At 49.5% G+C, this 20,318-nt stretch overlaps 1 protein-coding gene across 2 annotated transcripts in view; it reads left to right on the plus strand.

The window, feature by feature from the left end:
• Positions 1-3,240: 3,240 nt before the first annotated feature.
• THAP4 (THAP domain containing 4) overlaps positions 3,241-20,318 on the plus strand; it is a 48,818-nt gene continuing 31,740 nt past the window's right edge. The window contains exons 1-2 of one of the 2 annotated variants that reach the window (XM_074190680.1): positions 3,241-3,420; positions 8,384-9,528. In XM_074190680.1, the coding sequence (XP_074046781.1) occupies positions 3,344-3,420; positions 8,384-9,528 (1,222 nt within the window). In that variant the 5' untranslated portion in view covers positions 3,241-3,343. The remainder of the gene's footprint in view (positions 3,421-8,383; positions 9,529-20,318) is intronic. The other variant, XM_074190683.1, reaches the window with a different exon arrangement.

A 20,318-nucleotide genomic window follows, 5' to 3' on the forward strand; every position in this document is an offset into this window, starting at 1 on the left:
TAACCCTGTCACAAAAAGTGAGAAAAGGATGCTTCAGATTGCACTTGGATGTCATCAGTTCTCCCTCTAGATGCAGGTGGTGTTTTTTTCATGATGAGCTCCTTGAAATAGCCTTGGCTCTTTACAGCCATTGGAATAGCCCAGTGTTTCACAGTGGATCACCGTGACAGCGATGCTGCCCGGGGGCCCAGTGATCCCAGTTCTTCTCACTTCACTTTGCATGGGTGCATAGAGCTTCTGCATGTGTTTTGTACACCCCCACGTATGGACCCGACGAGGGCTGCAGGCTGCGGCTTGGCTAGGGCCGGCCTCTGAGTCCACAAGGTTTGAACTTGGCATCGGCCCAGGACTCATCATGTCCACCCTGCTTTCGAGCCATCTGAGCACCTAGCACTAAAGGGAGCTGGCATGCTAAGTGCAGAGACGGTGCCCAGTGGGATGGGGGCGCTCCGTCCAGTAGCCCCTCATACAGACGGAGCTAGGCCCATCGCCTCTCCCCCTTCTGTTCCCCAGAGGATGGCCTCCGGGTGGGCAGGGATGGGGCGCTTCTCCTCTGTGCCCCCCACACCGCCGGCCTCTGGTCTCCTAACCAAGAAAGTGGGGTTGCCCCCACCCCGTTTCAAGCCAATGATCCTTCATTCTCGAAGGCGGCCGAGGCTTCGGGGGTGCGCCGTGTGACTTGGATTGGACCGAGGGGGCCGGCCTAGGCCCCCAGCCCGCGTTCTGCTCCAGAGCCCCCGGGGCCAGGGGCCGCCGGCCCCGATGCGAGCAGTCGGGGCGAAGCACTGGCGCCGTGGGCGCCGCGGGTCTGAGGTGGGCACCCGGCACAGCCCCGCGGGTCACCGGGCGAGCCTGGGCGGGGCCTGGCACCCCCCCCCCCCGGGGCTGCGGCACCCCTCCGCCTGGGCACACGCGGCCGCCGGGGCGCAGGGGAGGCCTGGCCGCGCGGGCCGTTCCTGAAGCCCCCCGGGGCTGCGGGGCCCGGGCCCGGGGGGCCGCCCCGCGTGTCAGAGGCCCCGGGCCCGGAGGCCGCCCCGCGTGTCAGAGGCCCCGGCCCCGGGGGCCGCCCCTCGTGTCAGAGGCCCCGGGGGCCGCCCCGCGTGTCAGAGGCCCCGGCTCCGGGGGCCGCCCCGCGTGTCAGAGGCCCGGGCCCCGGGGGACCGCCCCGCGTGTCAGAGGCCCCGGGGGCCGCCCCGCGTGTCAGAGGCCCCGGCCCCGGGGGCCGCCCCGCGTGTCAGAGGCCCCGGGGGCCGCCCCGCGTGTCAGAGGCCCCGGGGGCCGCCCCGCGTGTCAGAGGCCCCGGGGGCCGCCCCGCGTGTCAGAGGCCCGGGCCCGGGGGCCGCCCCGCGTGTCAGAGGCCCCGGGGGGCCGCCCCGCGTGTCAGAGGCCCCGGGGGCCGCCCCGCGTGTCAGAGGCCCCGGGGGCCGCCCCGCGTGTCAGAGGCCCGGGCCCGGGGGCCGCCCCGCGTGTCAGAGGCCCGGGCCCCGGGGGACCGCCCCGCGTGCCAGAGGCCCGGGCCCCGGGGGACCGCCCCGCGTGTCAGAGGCCCCGGGGGCCGCCCCGCGTGTCAGAGGCCCCGGGGGACCGCCCCGCGTGTCAGAGGCCCCGGCCCCGGGGGCCGCCCCGCGTGTCAGAGGCCCCGGCCCCGGGGGCCGCCCCGCGTGTCAGAGGCCCCGGGGGCCGCCCCGCGTGTCAGAGGCCCCGGGGGCCGCCCCGCGTGTCAGAGGCCCCGGGGGCCGCCCCGCGTGTCAGAGGCCCGGGCCCCGGGGGCCGCCCCGCGTGTCAGAGGCCCCGGCCCCGGGGGCCGCCCCGCGTGTCAGAGGCCCGGGCCCGGGGGGCCGCCCCGCGTGTCAGAGGCCCGGGCCCCGGGGGCCGCCCCGCGTGTCAGAGGCCCCGGCCCCGGGGGACCGCCCCGCGTGTCAGAGGCCCGGGCCCGGGGGCCGCCCCGCGTGTCAGAGGCCCCGGGGGCCGCCCCGCGTGTCAGAGGCCCCGGCCCCGGGGGACCGCCCCGCGTGTCAGAGGCCCCGGGGGGCCGCCCCGCTTGTCAGAGGCCCGGGCCCCGGGGGACCGCCCCGCGTGTCAGAGGCCCCGGCCCCGGGGGACCGCCCCGCGTGTCAGAGGCCCCGGCCCCGGGGGCCGCCCCGCGTGTCAGAGGCCCCGGCCCCGGGGGCCGCCCCGCGTGTCAGAGGCCCGGGCCCGGGGGGCCGCCCCGCGTGTCAGAGGCCCGGGCCCCGGGGGACCGCCCTGCGTGTCAGAGGCCCGGGCCCCAGGGGCCGCCCCGCGTGTCAGAGGCCCCGGCCCCGGGGGACCGCCCCGCGTGTCAGAGGCCCGGGCCCCGGGGGGGCCGCCCCGCGTGTCAGAGGCCCCGGGGGCCGCCCCGCGTGTCAGAGGCCCCGGCCCCGGGGGACCGCCCCGCGTGTCAGAGGCCCCGGCCCCGGGGGCCGCCCCGCGTGTCAGAGGCCCCGGCCCCGGGGGCCGCCCCGCGTGTCAGAGGCCCGGGCCCGGGGGGCCGCCCCGCGTGTCAGAGGCCCGGCCCCGGGGGACCGCCCCGCGTGTCAGAGGCCCGGGCCCCGGGGGGCCGCCCCGCGTGTCAGAGGCCCCGGCCCCGGGGGACCGCCCCGCGTGTCAGAGGCCCCGGCCCCGGGGGCCGCCCCGCGTGTCAGAGGCCCGGGCCCCGGGGGGGCCGCCCCGCGTGTCAGAGGCCCCGGGGGCCGCCCCGCGTGTCGGGGCCCCACGCTCTCGTCACGCGGCAGCTCCCGCGTGCCCCCATTCCGAAGGGCTCCCCGCCCCGCCCCGCCCCGCCCCGCCCCGCCCCGCCCCGCCCCGCCCCGCCCCTCCCCGCCCCGCCCCGCCCCGCGGCTCAGCCTGGGCTCCGGCAGCCGCGGCCCCGCCCTCCGGGGAGGCGCCGGGGCTGGGGGCGGGGCGGCCGCCATCTTGCCATACGGCGTGGCGGAGGGGAGGGGAGCCCGCGGCGGCCGCGGCCGGCCCGCCCGGCAGCGCCGACGGTGGCGGCGGCCCCGCGAGGCCGCGGCGCCCTCCCGGGGATGGAGGCGGCGGCGGGGCCCCCCGGCGCGGCGGCGGGGCCCGGGGCGCGGCAGCGCGCCCGGCGGCGGCCATGTCTGCGCGGGCGCGGGCGCCGCCATGTCTCCGTACGGCGGAGGCGGGAGGAAGCGGGGGGCGGGGCCGGCGTTCCGCGCGCGCCGCGGCTCCGGGGCCGGCGCGGGGGCGCGCTCGCTGCTGCCTGGCTCCGGCGCGGGGCTCCGGCCCCAGTCCGCCCGTCCGTCCGTCCGTGCGTCCGTCGCCGCGGCCGCTCGCGCTCCGGGCCGCGCCGCGCCGCCCGGAGATGGTGATCTGCTGCGCCGCGGTGAACTGCTCCAACCGGCAGGGCAAGGGCGAGAAGCGGGCCGTGAGCTTCCACAGGTAACCGCGCCGCGGGGCCGGGGCCGGGGCCGGGGCCGGGGCCGGGCCGGGCCGGGCCGGGCCGGGGCCGTGGGCGCCGCGCGCAGCGGCCAAGGTCACGGCCCGGCCGCGGCCGCACCTCCCGCCCAGGCCCGGCGAGGCCGCGGCGCGGGGGGCGGGGAGCCGAGCCCGGCCCGGGCCCCTGCGCTCGGAGGCTGCCCCGCGGCCGGCCCGGACCCCGCCGGGACCCAGAGGCCCCGGCCGGCCGGGCTTGGCTTTGGGCTTCTGGGGTGGCAGCCCCCCCCGGGGGCCTGCTGAAGCCTCGCCGACGGAACGGGGGCCCCCGCGGGCACCCCGAGTCCGCCGGGCCCCCTCCCCGCGGGCCCCCTCCCCGGGGCCCGCTGCTGCCCCGCGCGCCCTGCCAGAAGCCCAGCCCAAAACTTTTGCGGGCAAATGGAGCTTCTGGAGTTGGCCGTGCCGCCCCCCGCGCCCCCCGCGGGGCGCTCCTTTGTGCGCGTCTCCTCCAAGCTGCCCCGGGCCCTGGGAGGAGGGGGCTCGGAGCTGCCCCCCGCCCCAGCTCAGCTGGTGCCACAGGGAGTGGGCGCAGAGGGAGCTTCCCCGGGATGCTAAAGGGGGTGGCGGCCGCTGGTGCCCCCGGCGCGTGAAGCCGCCTCGGAGGGGCCTCGGACCCGGCCGGAGCGCCCGAGCTGCCATCTTGACAGCATCCCGGGTCCTCCCCGGGGGCCGGACCGCGGCCGCCCCAAGTGCCGCCAGCCCCCCGACCTGGATTCCACCTCCTCCGCCCCGATAACGTGGGCGTTTAAAATGCCCTCTTTTCACAGATCTCAGGAACAGTTTCTTTCCAATCTTGCTAGTTAAATGGCCTGACCTCTGCCCCTGGCCTTGGCCTTACACCGCAGAGAAGTGCCTTCGGGCCGACCAGGAAGAACTCCTGGGTCCTGGGATCATGGCATGTAGAGATCAAACAAGATACAGATCAGGAAACTCGGGGCCTAAGAATGGTGATTTACCCAAGGTCACACAAGCCGCCGTGCCTGCCACTTTCCCCATCATACACTAGGCTGACGAATAAGAAGCCTCTGCAGATGTAGATGTCCGTAGGGATGGATGGATGTATAGGTGAAACACATGTGCTCCGGAGCTACTGTTGGCTTATGTTGTACAACCATCTTTAGCTTGAACTTGAAGCTCCTGGGCTGTCCTACACCAGGGCCTTGTTAGTCCTCCCCAGTATCCAGTGGAAACTACCACTAATCTAATCTGCTTCTTTCTCAAGGCCTGATTGCTTAGTACCACTTCTTACAGAAGCCTTCAGAAGGTCCTTAGAAAAGGCTCCTCTGGTTCGGCTTGGATCTTGCTGTTCTCTGACCCCACCTGAATGTTTTCAAATGAGCTCACAAATCCGTGAGCTTCGCAAACAGATTTTTCAGGCCAGTGATACCAGTTCACTTCTTTTGAAAAGAGGTCAGGACGCTGCAAATTGAATCTGAAAAATTCTTAGCTGTATTCAACCCATAGGCTATGGAGCTGGAAATGACCTTTGAAATGAACCCTAAAGCCCAGCATCTTTATTTGTCACAGGTGGGAAACTGAGACTTAATGAGCATTTTACTTTCTTGATTTTGAATTACTTCTTTTTGTCTTTGGTACCTGATGGATCCTAACTTCCCCAATGGTAATTCCTCCACTGATGAAGTCTATCACATACTCTCCACCCCAATCATGGATTTCCATCCATGTCTTTGCATAAATCCTCTGTAGGAGATCTCCCATCTCCATCTATGCCTTTCTATAAATCCCCTGTAGGAGATCACCCATTTCCATCCATGTCTTCCCATAAATCTTCCATAGGCGATCTCCCCATTTCAGTTCATTAAATGTATCATTTATTGGCCTTCATTTTCTTTTTTTTATTTGTTTGTTTTTAAGTGACTTGAACAAGGTCACACAATTATTAAGTGTCTGAGGCAGGATTTGAACTCATATCCTCCTGACTCCAGGGCTGGTGCTTTATCCACTGTATCACCTAGCTACCCCTGTCCTTCATTTTCGAAGAAGACCACAACATCAGGGAGGTGATGCCATGACAAACACATGCATGGGATTTGAGTGAGGGGGCTCTGTGCTAAGTCACCAGCATCACTTTCTCCTCCAGAGTCACCTGGTCCAGTGGCCAGATAGGAATCAGGATGAGGAGATTGGCCCTGGATATGAGGCAATTAGGGTTAAGTGATTGTCCAAGGTCACACAGCTAGTAAGCGGCAAGTATCTGAGGCTGGATTCGAATTCCCATCCTCAAGGCCAGTGCTCTATCCACTGTGTGCTTCTGGGCCAGACAAAAAAAAAATTAGAAGCCAGGGAGTCCAAGACAAAAAAAAAAGACTTCTTCCCCTCAGTTTAAATTTTACTTGGATGTTTTCAGTCTCCCAGGAGCAGCTAGGTGGCACCATAGTTCAGGATGTGGGGTCTGAGTCCCAAAGACTTCTCTTCCCAAGTTCAGATCCAGCCTCAGACACTTATTAGCTGGCAAGTCGTTTGCCTCAGTTTCCCCATCTGTCAAATGAGCTGGAGAGGGACTTGGAAAACCACTTCAGGATCTCTGTCAGGAAATGCCCCAATGGGGTCATGAAGAGTGGCACAGGACTGAACAACAACAGTCCAGTCAGTTGATCAACAAGCATTTATTGAGTACCTGCTGCATGCTTGGCACTATGAGAGGTGCTAGACTGCGGTGCTAGAGACCTTCTTCCTCATTCTTTGCCTGTCGTGTGTGACCAGAGCAGGTGCTAGACTGTCTGTTCTCCCTCACTTACTCCAGGACTGGTCCAGCTCCTTTCCCAGCCATAAGCAGCTAAAATATTTATTTCCTTGTTATTTTCAAATATAATCCAAACATATCTGCACCAATGAAAGCTTTGGAGAAACTGAGTGATAGTTTCTTATTTTGTTGATGTGATGCCTGTTTATAAATGCTTGAATATTTGTTGATCTTCCTTTTACCAGTGTGAGACTTTTAAACCCTAGTGGCTTGTAAACTCCTTGGGAATGTCATGGGACCCCTAAGACGTAGTTCAGTGCCTTCACTGGCTTCAGTAACTTTATACCCCTAAGGATGTGGATCTTCCTTCTCTCCTTGTAGAATTCAATCTGTGCTTTCCTATCCTCTGTGGTCCTGGTCCACATTTTTTCCATGATGAAATCTGTCTGTTCCATTAGATGTAGATCCCTTGCCATCTCACAGATACCATCGCCTTGGTCATTCTGTCTGCAGGGATGACTCCTTCTCTCTTTGGATAGTTGCCAGTCACCCTGGGGCAGACTTCCATCAGCTTGTGCATGGACTCTCAATGGGTACACGTTGGTCTCCCTGCGTCAGCTCCACTCAACTAGCAAAGTGATCATCCACTTCTCTGCCCCCATCCCCCAATTCTGTAAACTCCTGAGGCTTCCAATGATCTCTTGGAGAAAGTATAAAGTCCTGTTTGGCTTTTAAATCCCTTCTTAACCTGGCTGCTTCTAACTTTACCAATTATCTCATATCTTTCTCCCCTCTACAAAGTCTACCCACATTGCCACTCCTTATCTAAGATGCTCCTATCTCCCAACTTGAGGTATTTTTACTGTGTTCCCCATACCTGGAATGTGCTCTCTCCTGATCTCTTCTTCTGGTTTCCCTAGCTTCTTTCTATGAGAACCCTTTCCCAGACTCCCTAATATCAATGCTTTCCCTCTGAGATTACTGCCCCTGTGAACACCACATCCCAGAAATTAGTCACGTTATTTGAATTTGCATTGCACTTTTTCATTATTTTTCCAAATTATTGCTTTGATTTCTTTAAATCCAAGTACCCATGACCCCTTCACCATATTTGCTTTTACATTGGTTCATTAGTCACATGAATAGGACATTTGCATGTAGCTGTTTACATGTTGTCTCCCTTGTTAGGCTGTGAGCCCTTTGAAAGTAGGGTCTCTGACCTTTCTTGGCTCATAGCAAATGTTTAATATTTGTCTATTGACTTGACTCAGTTCTTCCTTGACCAACTTAGTTCCTTTCCATATCTCTCATTCCTGAATTCTGTTCTTTACATCATTTTTCATGGCATGATTTAGGTCATTGTCAGAAATAAGTTTTAACCTGCTTCATACTCTCTGTGTGTATTTCTTCGTTACCCTTTATACCAAAGGTGTTCTGATTCTTTGCTCCAAGATTTATGAGTCTGATATCACCTTAAAAATTAACTTGGAGGGATAGCTAGGTGGTACAGTGAGTAGAACACCTACCCTGGAATCAGGAGAACCTGAGTTCAGGTCCACTTAATAATGACTTAGCTGTGTGACCTTGGACAAGTTACTTAAGCCCATTGCTATGTAGAAGCCAAAAAAAAATTACCTTGGTACTCAGGAGTCAAAAGAGGGGCCATTGCTATCCACGGTGCTGTTTAACCCCATGTCCATCTCATAGCCATAGGCCTTCCGATTGCAAGTTCTAGTCTGGACGATGGAAAGCTCTCATCGGTTTAGTTTCAGGGTCCAATTTGAAGGGTTTGGCTCTTGATGCAGTTAGAATACTATTATCTGGAAAAGAGGTGCCCCAGAAAGACCTCCTAATCGATTCTAGAGGGAAATCCTCTTCCCTCTATAGGATAGCTATCCTCCAGGATGGTGATCAATAACTCTGATGAGTCCCAGTCTCTTGTTTCATGCCATCAAACAACAACAAACAATATTTGTTGAATTGTTGAGACGATTAGATAGGACGTCAAAAGCCACGCTACCCCATGATGCCAAACGTGGAGAAGCAGCTTGTCATTGTTGTAAGAATCAGACAGCTGCGAGTCTGAAAGAAAATGTGATTTTCAGTATTTTTCTTTAGTAAAGACTTGCATTTTTCATCATGGAAAATTTTTGCTTTCTTAACAAGTAGAAGAAGTTTTTACTTATTACTTTAATTGTCTTCCAGGTTCCCCCTTAAGGATTCAAAACGCCTAATCCAGTGGTTGAAAGCAGTTCAGAGGGATAACTGGACTCCCACCAAGTATTCTTTCCTCTGCAGTGAGCATTTCACCAAAGACAGCTTCTCAAAGAGGTTGGAGGACCAGCACCGACTTCTCAAACCTACCGCTGTACCTTCCATCTTTCACTTGGCAGAGAAGAAAAAAAGTGCCCGAGCTCATGTCCGGAGTAGGAGGAAGGAGGCTGGCCAACCTCCGGGGGATGTGAGGGAACCCCAGGAGGAGGCTGAGGGGGACCTCAATGAATGTTCACCACTGTCTGTGGATGAAGAGGTGACGGTAAAAGAAGAGGTTGCCAAGATGGAAAAAGCAGCATCCCAATCTGAGCAAGGGGCAGAGAGGTCCAGCCCACTGGAAGGGTCTCCCAGGAGGACTTCCACTGACAGTTTGGCCACAGAACCCAATGTCCTGAGAAAGCCTGAGAGACCTTCCCTCGAGGGCTGTACTGAAACAAATGTCCAAGCTGGGGCTTGGAATACAGATAAGAGTGGCATCTCCATCGATGACTTTACTCCTCCGGGATCAGGGGCATGTAAATTCATAGGCTCGCTCCACTCTTACAGCTTCTCATCTCGCCACACACGAGAGAGGCCCTCTCTTCCAAAGGAGCAGTTGGACAGGAAAAGACTCAAGAGAGACGTGGAGCCTGGCTGCAGTCGCAATAGCGTGGCCCCCAGCCGGTGCTTGGCAGAGAGCACCCCGAGCTCCTCACTGACCGCCACGCCTCAGAAGCCTTCCCCGAGCTCGTCAGCACCTCCGCCAGACGTCACCCCAAAGCCCGCCACGGAAGCTGTGCTGGGCCAGAAGGGAGACACGGACGCCAACCCCATGTCCATCAATGAGGTCATCATGTCGGCCTCAGGGGCGTGCAAGCTCATCGACTCACTGCACTCCTACTGCTTCTCCTCCAGGCCCAGTAAGAGCCAGGTGTGCTGCCTGCGGGAGCAGGTGGAGAAGAAGAACGGCGAATTGAAGCTGCTGAGGCAGAAGATAAGCCGCTCTGACAACCAAGTGAAGAAGCTGCGGGAGAAACTAGAGGAAGTCAAGAGACTCACTTTCCCCTACTTGAACGGCCTTATAGCCCCGGACTGTGGTCAGTATTCATCCATCCCGTGGGGCTTTGGAATTGGGAGCTTCTTATGGTTCTTTCTTTCAAGGGCTTGTCTTTCTCAGAGGAGGGCTTTCTTCCATATCCTTAGAGCGGTAGTTTCAAGGCTTTTCAGCTGTCAGAAGTAAATGTGATTGTAGCTAGAAGGCATTTCCAAACTTGATCACCATTTTAAAAATATGCTTATTACGATATGCACAAAGCCATGAATTAAATGAAAATTAAACAAATGAAAAATTCATTTATACAATGAATTTTGAATTCATTTAAGCCAACATTTTAGCACAAGATCTTAGATTTTGGTAATGGAGAAATGCTTGACCAAAAAAAGGAATAAGCTGAGAAGAAGAGGAATGCAATTGGCTTTCAGCCTGAGAACCTTTTGAGGGAAGCAAATTTGATCTCTGCCCTTAAGGCTGATTTATTTCTGGGAGCCCTTGGGCCACAACAGAGGCTAAGGAGGGAGTCGAGATCCAAGATCAGCTCAGCTTTTATATATTTTTATGTTGCATTCTTTTGCTGTCTTTTTTTTGTTGTTGTTATTTTATCACAAAGCAATGGGGTTAAGTGACTTGCTCAAAGTCACACAACTAGGTAATTATTAAGTGTCTGAGGCTGGATTTGAACTCAGGTACTTCTGACTCCAGGGCCAGTGTTTATCCACTACACCACCTAGCTGCCCCCACAGTCTTTTCCTGTCTTCTAAAGGGAGGCTATTTCGTTGCATGAGGGCCGTCAGCTCTCCCATGGGAGACAATGACCTCATTTTGTTCCTGTGTCCGGGGAAGAGGCTCCAGTTGGGTTTCAGATGTTCTTTTCAATGACTGGCCAGTCAGTCCTTGTGTTCTTTGTTGAATTAAGCGGATTCTGTCTGTCTGTCCCTTTAATGCTAAGACTTCTAAATACTTTCCATTTTCTGATTCACAATAGAATCACGATGGGTGCAGGTTGCTAGGAAGTTGAGAATCCAGTGTAATCATTAGCTTCTTGATATGAAAGTGAAAGCCGAAAATAAACTGCTATCAGATTCTGGGGAGGAAATGGGAAGTCTCCCTTGCTTCAGACGTCCTTGTTTGTCTGGGTGGTGAGGAATCCCAGGAGTCCAGGTCAGCCCATCTTGTTGAACCATTGGTTCAACTGTTTCTGAGAAGCCCCCAAATGCAGCAGGCAAGGTAGAACACTTGCCCTTACGGAACTCAAGTTAGTCATGTGATCATGAGACAGAAAAGTCAAAACCACAGACAGTTTTGATGGAGCACCTTCTGTAATCGAGCCATTGTTCATACCACAAAGCACTGTGGAGTGTGGGGAGAAGCCCGGATCTGTGATCGGGCCATGCTTCCAGGAGGGAGGGAAGGTCTTTGAGGTGGGCTTTAAAAAGATAGAGAGGAATCCATGGGGAAAGGAGCTGAGGTGGCATGGAAGGTCTTGGGGCACAGTAAGAGCCGTGACCCAGAGGCAGAAGGGAGACCTGTTTTGCTGAATCATAGTGGGTAAGAATAAGATATGAGGCTGAAAAAAATCAGGTGGCATCAGGAGGACTTTGCCAGGAGAAGTGTGAACTTCACTCAGAGGGCAGGAGAGAGCCATGGAAGCAGGCTGGAGGTGCAGTGGAGGGAGTAAGGAGGGAAAGCTTAGGTGAATGGTGCAGCGAGGTGACCCTGAGGGTCATCACGAGGGTGGGAGAGGCCATGTTGTCAACTGAGGAGCTCCAGTACTTCCTAGACCTAGAGCTGGAAGAGACCCAGGAGATCTCTTCATTCAGTTGACTACACTGGGAAGAAACATCAGACAGAATTTGAACCTGATCCCTGTAACTCCAGAGCTAGGACCCACAATCTCCCCTAACTAGGTCTTGGAAGGAGGAACGTGGAAAGAGGCCTTTGAATTTCACAATGAAGAAATAAGTAGTGAGGTTAGAGCAGTTTTAGGAGAACAGAGAAGGCAGAGGAAGTCTGGTGTGATGTTGTGGAAGAGAGTGGTTAGTGAGGAAGGAGAGGCCTCGTCTAGGCAGTGACCAAGAGATTTAATGATGAGAGAAAGAGACTAATGAGACTACCTAGATAGGGGCAAAAAGGGTTAAGGGTTTGTTTTTGTGGTGGGTTTTTTTAAGTTCGGCATATTTGTGGGTAGGTGAGGATGAATCCGTGGAGAGGATTATGGGCAGAAGCATGATTGCTAGAACAGGGTTCTAGAAAACAGGAGGAGATGCAGCAGGATCAAGGATACAGGTGGAGGGATTTCCCCACGTGGGGACTAGGACTACCTCTTCACCCATAAGCAAAGGGAAGGAGGAAAAGGCAATAGCACTGGCTGATAATTGTGATGGTGCTGTTTTGAGGAATGAAGTAAGGAGGGAGGACTGGGGAGAGGATTGGTGGAGCCAGGGTCTTTGTTTTAAGAGGCTGTTGGAGTTAATTTGGCGGGGGGGATGCTGTAGCTGACAGTAGAATTAAATTCCACAAAGAATTTGACCTGGTGTCTCATGCTTCCCAGATGGCTCAATGTGTCCTGGGTCCTAGTACAGTTAGGATCAGATTGAATAACTGGATCCCCAAAGCAGTCATTAATGGGTTGATGCTAGCTTGGCAGGAAGTTTCTACCAGAGCATCCTGAGGATCTGTGATTGACTGTTATTGCAAGATGGTGCAGTGGATAGAGCACTGACCTTGGAGTTAGGAGGACAGGAGTTTGAATCCAACCTCTGACACTTATTAGCTGTGTGACCTTGTGCAAGTCACCCCTGATTGCCTCTTCCTCAGTCATCATAATCCATTTCTGGCTCCTGGACCCTGTGATGGCTCTAGAGGAGACAGTGAGGCTGGTGACTTAGCACAGCCCCCCCTCACTCCAATCCAATTGATGTACTTGTCATGGCATCACTTCCCTGATATCATGGTCTTCAAGAATGAAGGACAAGCATTATCAATCCTCTCTGTTGCCTAACTTTTTTATTTATGATCTGTGTCACAAAAGTGTCCTTGTCAAGTTTTCAGATAAAATAAATCCAGAAGGAATAGTGGAATATTGAATACCGTATCCAAAAATATCTTGATAAGCTAAACCTGAGATAAATGTAAAGTTCTACCTTTGGGTTCATAAAATTAACTTCCCAGGTACAGAATCAGGGAGGTGAGGCTAGACAGGAGTGGCTTTGAGAATGATCCGGGGGTCTGGTGGCCTCCAGGTAGCCCAGATAGCATCATTAAAGAAGGACACAGGGTCTAGAAGGAGGTAAAAAATCTGGTTGGACTTTGCTCTTGTCAGATCAGGCCACATGAACGGGGTTGTGTTTAGTTCTTGATGCTATAATAGTAACCATATAGACAAGCAGCAGGGTGACCAATATGGAGATTGTGCCATAAGGACTGGGAGATCTTTTGTTTTTGCTTTTTTTGCAAGGTAATGGGGTCATACAGCTAAGTGTTAAATTATTAAATGTCTGAGGTCGGATTTGAACTTAGGTCCTCCTGACTCCAGGGCTTGTACTCTATCCACTGTACCCCAGGACTGGGCAATGTTTGCTTAGAGGAGACATGGTGGGATAGGAGAGACATGAAAGGCCATCAGATGGGAAAGGGGTTATACTTTGCTCAGCTTAAACGGAAAGACCTGGGAAACAGAAGGTTTCAGTAAAGGTGAATTTTGTGCTGAAGGCTACCTTCAACTTCTTTCAATGTCCTTGACCTAGAGGGAGCAGTGTAGGGTCAGAGCTCCATAACTCACCTCCTTCTCAGGCACTATATGTCCTCCATGATTTATATGGGTCTTTTATGCCACTTACAATCCCAAGTATTTGTTAGTTATCGCAGCAGCTCTCCAAGACTAGAAGTGGTAGAAAAGGGACCAATCTGAACAGTGGAGGAAGTTCCCACTGGAGACTTCATGGGCTTGGATTATTTTTAAGTGCCTTTCATCCCCACTCTTCATTGTTGTGTGATTATTTGTGATGTGGTTCTTAGGAGATGGCCTATGACAATTCATTTGTCAGACTGTCCCAACTCTTGGGAGAATATTGCTTTTCAAGTTGAGTTCTGGAGTTAGGAGCAGTTCGGAGCAGTTGGAAACATTGCACCTCCTTACTGCCCCAGGAATTCCTTTTCAAGAACAGTTTCTGTGAGTTGGCTACAGAAGTCCCTTCCAACTCAGAAAATCAGAGGTTTTTTCAGTGATGAACCTAACAGACATACAAAATAAGAACTGAAATCTGATCCAAAACCATTAGCACTTAAGAAAATAGAGTCTGACAAATGAACAGACAACAAACAAAAATGGTTTTCTCCGTGACCCTTTTACAAGTCAAGCTGAGGCCTTGCCTTCATTTGCTTCCTTCAAATTGTCCTTCTCCTGGACCTGCTTTGTATGACCATTTAGGTCTTACCTTGTTTTTTTCTAGTCATTATGTTAATGGCATCATAAGCTTGTAAATTAAAAGTTACCTTAATCTACTCAGTCATTTGCTAATCATCTAACACATAGATTGTTTACATATTTTTATTATGGATCAATGTAGCAAATGAAAACTTTTATGTAACATTGAATGTTTATGTAGGACCAGAGCCTTTTTTTTCATTTTCAGATTATCTTTAGGTTGAAGTCCTAGTAATTTAGGCATTCAGTCAAAAGGTTATGAATGGATGAATTAGTATGAAAAGAATTTTGTTAAATTTGTGATTGATAAATTGCCAATTTGACCCTCTCTTCTCCAGTATCCCCAGTGTTATCCCAAAGTACCTACTGACTATGCTGAAGACCTACCAACTTTAATTTTGTTAATTTTTTACTATTTTTGCCATCCCAGTTGGCATAAAGTTTCCTGAGGATACCTTACTTTGTGTTTCTGTGATTATTAGGGAACTAGAGCATCTTTTCATGTGGTTATTCCTAGTTTGAATTTTCTTTATTGAAAGTGGATCTTTTGTTGTTATTTGACCTTCAGTCACCGGAGAGCTCATTTTCCTCTAATCCCAGAGGATCTGTTTCTTTCTTTGCTCTGCAAAATTCTTTTTCCTGTTTATAAATTAGACCCCTAGATTTTATCTCTCAAAGTTTCTTAATGTTTGTTTGACTGACAGAAATGTTTCTTTTCTCCATAGTCGTGACAAATACGTTATTTCTTTCGATTGCTTATTAGTGCTCCTAGCTCATTTACATTTAGCTTTACAGTTATCAGATTTGATTTTTTGTCAGTCATTGTATTAGATGTGAACATGCACTTCTTATTCTATATTTTTCAGTTTTCATTTCAAACTTTAAAAAAATACTCTAAACAAAATTCTCTTATATGCATGACACTAGGTGCTCTGAGATCACCTTGTCCCCTCTTTTGTCTTATGCTGCCCCTTCTTCTTCCCCTGCCTAGTTCTCTCAGATATCTTAGTAACATTGTTGATACTATTCTCTGTGGGTTCATATGTTGATGGCAATTGATTTATCTTTCTTTGAGAATTGTTTGACTCCTGATGCCTTTGTCATATTGAAAAGCATTATTGCTTTTCAGATGTGAGCTCTTTCTTTGAAAGAGGATATGATATTTTGCTGGGTAGCTCCTTCTGAATTTATAGTCCATGTTTTTAAAATTTTTTTATGCATCACAATCCACTTTGTCCTATCATCTTCTGTCTTCCTTGTAAAAACCTACTGCAATCTTGATTGTTTCCCAGTAAATAATTTTTGTCCTTATTCTCAACAAATTAAAATATCTTTTTCTTTTAACATTATAATAACAATAATCTATCTGGTAATCCTGACTCCTGAGTTTTTCTCTGTAGTTTTTTTTTCATTTGATAACTTGTTTTTTGCTCATTGTAGGAAGTTTTATTTGATAGTTTCCTGCAATATTGAATTCACATTTTTTAAAAGTAAGTTTTCTGACATCTCAACTCTTCCACTTACAATCTGTGAGTTTCTTTTCAGTGCTTAGGATAATTTAGAGTTTTGGGCTCTTTTTTTCTTCTAGTTCATTCATTCTGGCTAAGAGTTCATTTTCCTCTGGATTGATTGAGTTTATTGATCAATGTTTTCTGTTCTCTTCCATGTTGGTCACTTTTTTCAGTTTTTACTCTTGGCATATTTTAATTCTAGCTTAATTCTTCCATGATTTCTTACTTTCTTCAAACTCTTGTTTGACTTTTTTGATTCCTTTGTCACTGCTAATTTTTTATCTAATTTCTCTGAGTGTGTCATTTATTCATTTGAAGTTGTTACTAGGTAAATATTGCCTTTTTATAATGTTATTTCATTTTATTTATTCCAGTTACATAATTTTCAGCATTCATCTTTTTTTATAAGCTCTGAGTTTCACAGTTTTCTACCACCCAACCTTCCCTCCCTCCTCTCCATGACAGGGAGTAATCTGATATAGGTTGTACATGTCCAATCGTGTTTGACATATTTCCATATTAGTCATGTTGTGAAAGAAAATCAGAACTAAAGTGGGGGAGGAGGGAGAAAAACTGAGAAAGAATAAAAACCTAAAAGAAGTTTTTTAAAATGAGAACATAGTATTCTTTCCTCTGCATTCAAACTCCATAGGTGTTTTTATCCTGGATGTAGATGATATTTTCCATCACAAGTCTTTTATAATTGTCCTTGATCACTAAACTGCTGAGAGGAGTTGTGTCCATCATACTTGATCATTTCACAGTGTTGCTGTTAATGTTCTCCTAGTTCTGCTCACTTCACTCAGTCTCAGTTCATGCAAGTCTTTCCAGACTTTTCTGAAATCCACCCATTACTGATTTCTTGCTGAACAATGGTACTTCATCACACTCCTATATCACTACTTGTTCAGCCATTCCCCTATTGATGGACATCTTCTCAATTTCTGATTCTTTGCACAACAAAAAGAGCTGCTCTGAATATTTTTGTGCATGTGGGTCTTTCCCCCTTTTTTATGATCTCTTTGGTATATAATCCTATTGGTACTGTTGGATCAAAGGGTATACATAGTTTTATTGCCCTTTGGTTGGATCAGCTCACAACTCTACCAGAAATGCATTAGTGTTTCAATTTTCCCACAATCTTTCCAACATTAATCATTTTCCTTTTTTTTTGCTATCTTAGTCAATCTGATAGGTGTGACGTGGTGCCTTGAAATTATTTTAATTTGCATTTCTCTAATCAATAATTATTTAGAGCATTTTTTCATATGCCTGTAGATAGTTTAATTTCTTCATCTGAAAACTCTTCATATCCTTCATCCATTTATTAATTGGGGATTGATTTGTATTCTTATAAATTTGACTCAGTTTTCTATATATTTGAGAAATGAGTTCATTATCAGAAGCAGTAGCTAAGAAAATTGTTTCCCAACTTTCTGCATTCCTATGAATTCAATTATCACCGTTGCATTGATGACCAACAAATGTGTCTTCAGATCTCATCTCTTGTGAACTCCAGTTTCATAAGATTTAAAGCTGGAATTAGGGTCAAAGGTAGAGCCAGGGCATAATAGCTGTTTCCAGCTGAGTATCTTAATTTGAATCATGTTTCAGCTGAAAAACATAGCACATTATCTTCTACCCATCTCTCCTCCACCATCCTTATAGTCCCCAAAGACTGCCATCCTGCCTGTCATTCTTGGCCGTTTCTTTTCCAGCTCCCTGTCTAATCAGCTTTTAAGTCCTGTGAGTTCTACTCCCGTGCCATCTCTCCCATCTATCTCCTCCATTCCCATGACCATTATTCTGCTTCACAAACTATTGTTTTGTCCTCCTCATTGTTTTTTCTGCCTCTAACCTCTTCCCTCTCCAATCCATTCTCCACACAACTGTCAAAAGGCTAGTTCAGCAACTCCACAAAACTAACCAGTACCTCAAAGTCCAGGTCTGGACTTGTCAGTCTTGCTCAAGGCTTCCTTTGACCATGGGATAAAACACAAATTCTACAGACAGCCTGCAGACTCTCCATAATCTGACTCTGTGTACCTTTGAAGACTTAAGTTCATACTTTTACTACCCTTCACACTCTCGCATTCCAGTCAGTTGACCTATTTGCTGTGCTCTGAATTCACCCATCTATTTCCCACCACTCTGCCTTGGAAAAGGTTCTTTGTTGGAATCCACTGTCTTTCATCTCTGCCTCTTAGAATTCCAAGTTTTCTTCAAGGCTTGGCTGAGAGCTCCCCTATTTTCAAAACCTTTATTGATAGTTGTTCTTGCTCTACCTTTTGAAATTATCTTGTATTGGTTTATCTGGGTATATGATTTATCCCTCAATAGACTATATGCTTTGGAGAGCAGGGCATTTTGTCCTTCTAATTTTCGTACCCAACTTGGGGCCATCCACATGGCGGGTGCTAAATGACTACATTGGATTGCATTGGTTTCTGTTCCTGGTATTTCAGGCCCTTTTGGTGATTCATTTGCTCTGTTATCCCCTTTGCTTCATTTATTTTCTGTTTTAATGTTTTTTCATTTTCTTGTGGGATATTTTGACTTTTTCCTTCTCTTTTCTGTAGAAATCATAAAACCCTAAATTAAAAAAAATCCAAGTAGAAACACCAGAGAGAAAAAAAATGATTGCCTTCCTTCCAGATCACTCTACGCATGCTCCCCCCCCCCCACATAATATCTAGCTGCTAGATATCTGTGTATTGATGTATTTGTCTCTTGTACAGGTCTTTTGGTTTTTTGTGGGGCAATGGGGGTTAAGCAACTTGCCCAAGGTCACACAACTAGTCAGTATTCAGATTTGAACTCAGCGTCCAACTGACTCTAGAGCCGTTGCTCTATCCATTCCACCACCAGGCTGCCCCTGTCCAGGTCTAACATAACTTTGGTAGGTTGGTTGAAATTTTATTGGCCGCAGTTGATCAAAGCTTGTTGTGGACCTGCCGAAGAGTATGAAGTATGAAGAGTATGAAAAGTACGATAATACTTTTGTTACAATGAATGCTCTATGGTTTGGAAGTTTCCAGTGGTCATGCCAGAAATACTTATTGAGGGGGAATTATACTTTATTTATTTATTGATAGCTTTTGCTTTCATTTCCCACTCTACTTCTATCCCACTTAGCAAGTCATCCCTTATAATAAAACAAAATAGAAAGGAAAAATTGAAGTTTATCCTAACTTACCAGCGATTCAAAGGCTTTGATGAGTGTCTACAATGGGAGGAGGGATAATTGAAAGACTGCATTTGAAAATGAACATAATACAGAAAGAAATTAGAAATTGTCCTCGGAAAAAAGTAAACAATGTTTATAAAATGTTATGATGTTACTAGCATTTTTAAAGGTTAATGTGTACTATGTTATCGTTTTACTGATACTGTTTCAAGGCTTTTGGATAAGTGTAAACCTAAAAACTCAGGGAGAAATACAATTCTTATGTATAATTTAGAGAATGTTCTTTATCTTAGTTAGAATGTTCTATATTTGATTAGGAACTTTACCAGAAGTTAAAAGCAGGAATGAAGGAGGCAGTATACCATGGATGCCAATATGATAGTCATTGCTAAATAGTAGCAAAAAGAATATCAGGAGTGGTGGGAAATAAAATAGGCATTTAGGAGTCTTTGCATGGGAGAAGACATTAAAAGTAGGTAGGAAAGGACATATATCTTGCTATTGCTTGGGCAGGAAAGTTGGAGGAAGAGGGTAGATCTGAAAAAAAAAAAGAATGTCTTAGACCTTGAGAAATACAAGGCAGGCCAGCCTCTGATGGATGTAGACTTGGGACAGATGCTCACTCTTTTCCCACCCCCTACATCTATGACTCCCAGAGAAGACATATATTAGCAGATAAAGGGCTGATTTAAGGCATATGCACAGACACACACACACACACACACACACACACACACACACACACACACCCCATAGACTGTAAACCAAGGTCCTATTATCCCTTCCTCCATTTATTCTGGATGGGAGTTGAATTTTTGTTCCAAGGACCTTGCTCATTGAGCTGAAAGATTTTGATCCTCTTTCTTTGAATGATTTTTCAAAATGTTTTTTAAAAATACATTTTTTTCTAGACTAACTTTATCATAAAAAAACTTAATTACCAAAAGTTTTACTTATTATGGTATTGTTTTCTTGAAAGCCTTCTAATAGACAAGGATGCTGACTGAGTTATATCTTTTCATTTGGCCTTTTGTTTCATTCAGGAAGAAGTGAACACATCTTTATTCTTTATTGCATCATGTTTATACATTCAAACATAATTTAACTCTATTTTTTCTTAGCTATTTCACAATATTTATTCTTCAATATCATGCCCTAATTTGTAACTCCAAAGTCATTAGTTTGCTCTATAGTAAACATTGGTCAGCTTTTAGTTTTCCCTGTGTTGTCGAAGACATCCAAGTTCTAGAAGGGCCTATTAAACTGGAAAGGTTTCAGTTAAGGTCCCCAAAATGGACAGTTCAAAAATTATGAGTTTGGTCAAGTACAGAGAGGCTTTCTTTAAAATGGTGGCCCCTATGGTGTGTGTGTGTGTGTGTGATCTATCATCTATCGATCTATTATCTATCTCTATCAATTAATTGATCATCTAACTCTATCACCTATCTGTTATCCATATATCATTCTTCTATCCATCTATCTATCCATCTCTCTGTCTAGCTAGCTAGTCAAGAGGATAGGAGTTCGAATCCCACCTCAGGCACTTGACAATTACTAGCTGTGTGACCTTGGGCAAGTCACTTAATCCTGATTGTCTCACATCCAGGGCCATCTCCAGTTGTCCTGATTCCTATCTGGCCACTGGATCCAAATGGCTCTGGAAGAGAAAGCAAGGCTAGTGACTTAGCACAGGCCCCCTCACTATA

Source organism: Macrotis lagotis, chromosome 6 (genome assembly GCF_037893015.1).
Source record: "Macrotis lagotis isolate mMagLag1 chromosome 6, bilby.v1.9.chrom.fasta, whole genome shotgun sequence".
Taxonomy (NCBI): Eukaryota; Metazoa; Chordata; class Mammalia; order Peramelemorphia; family Peramelidae; genus Macrotis; species Macrotis lagotis.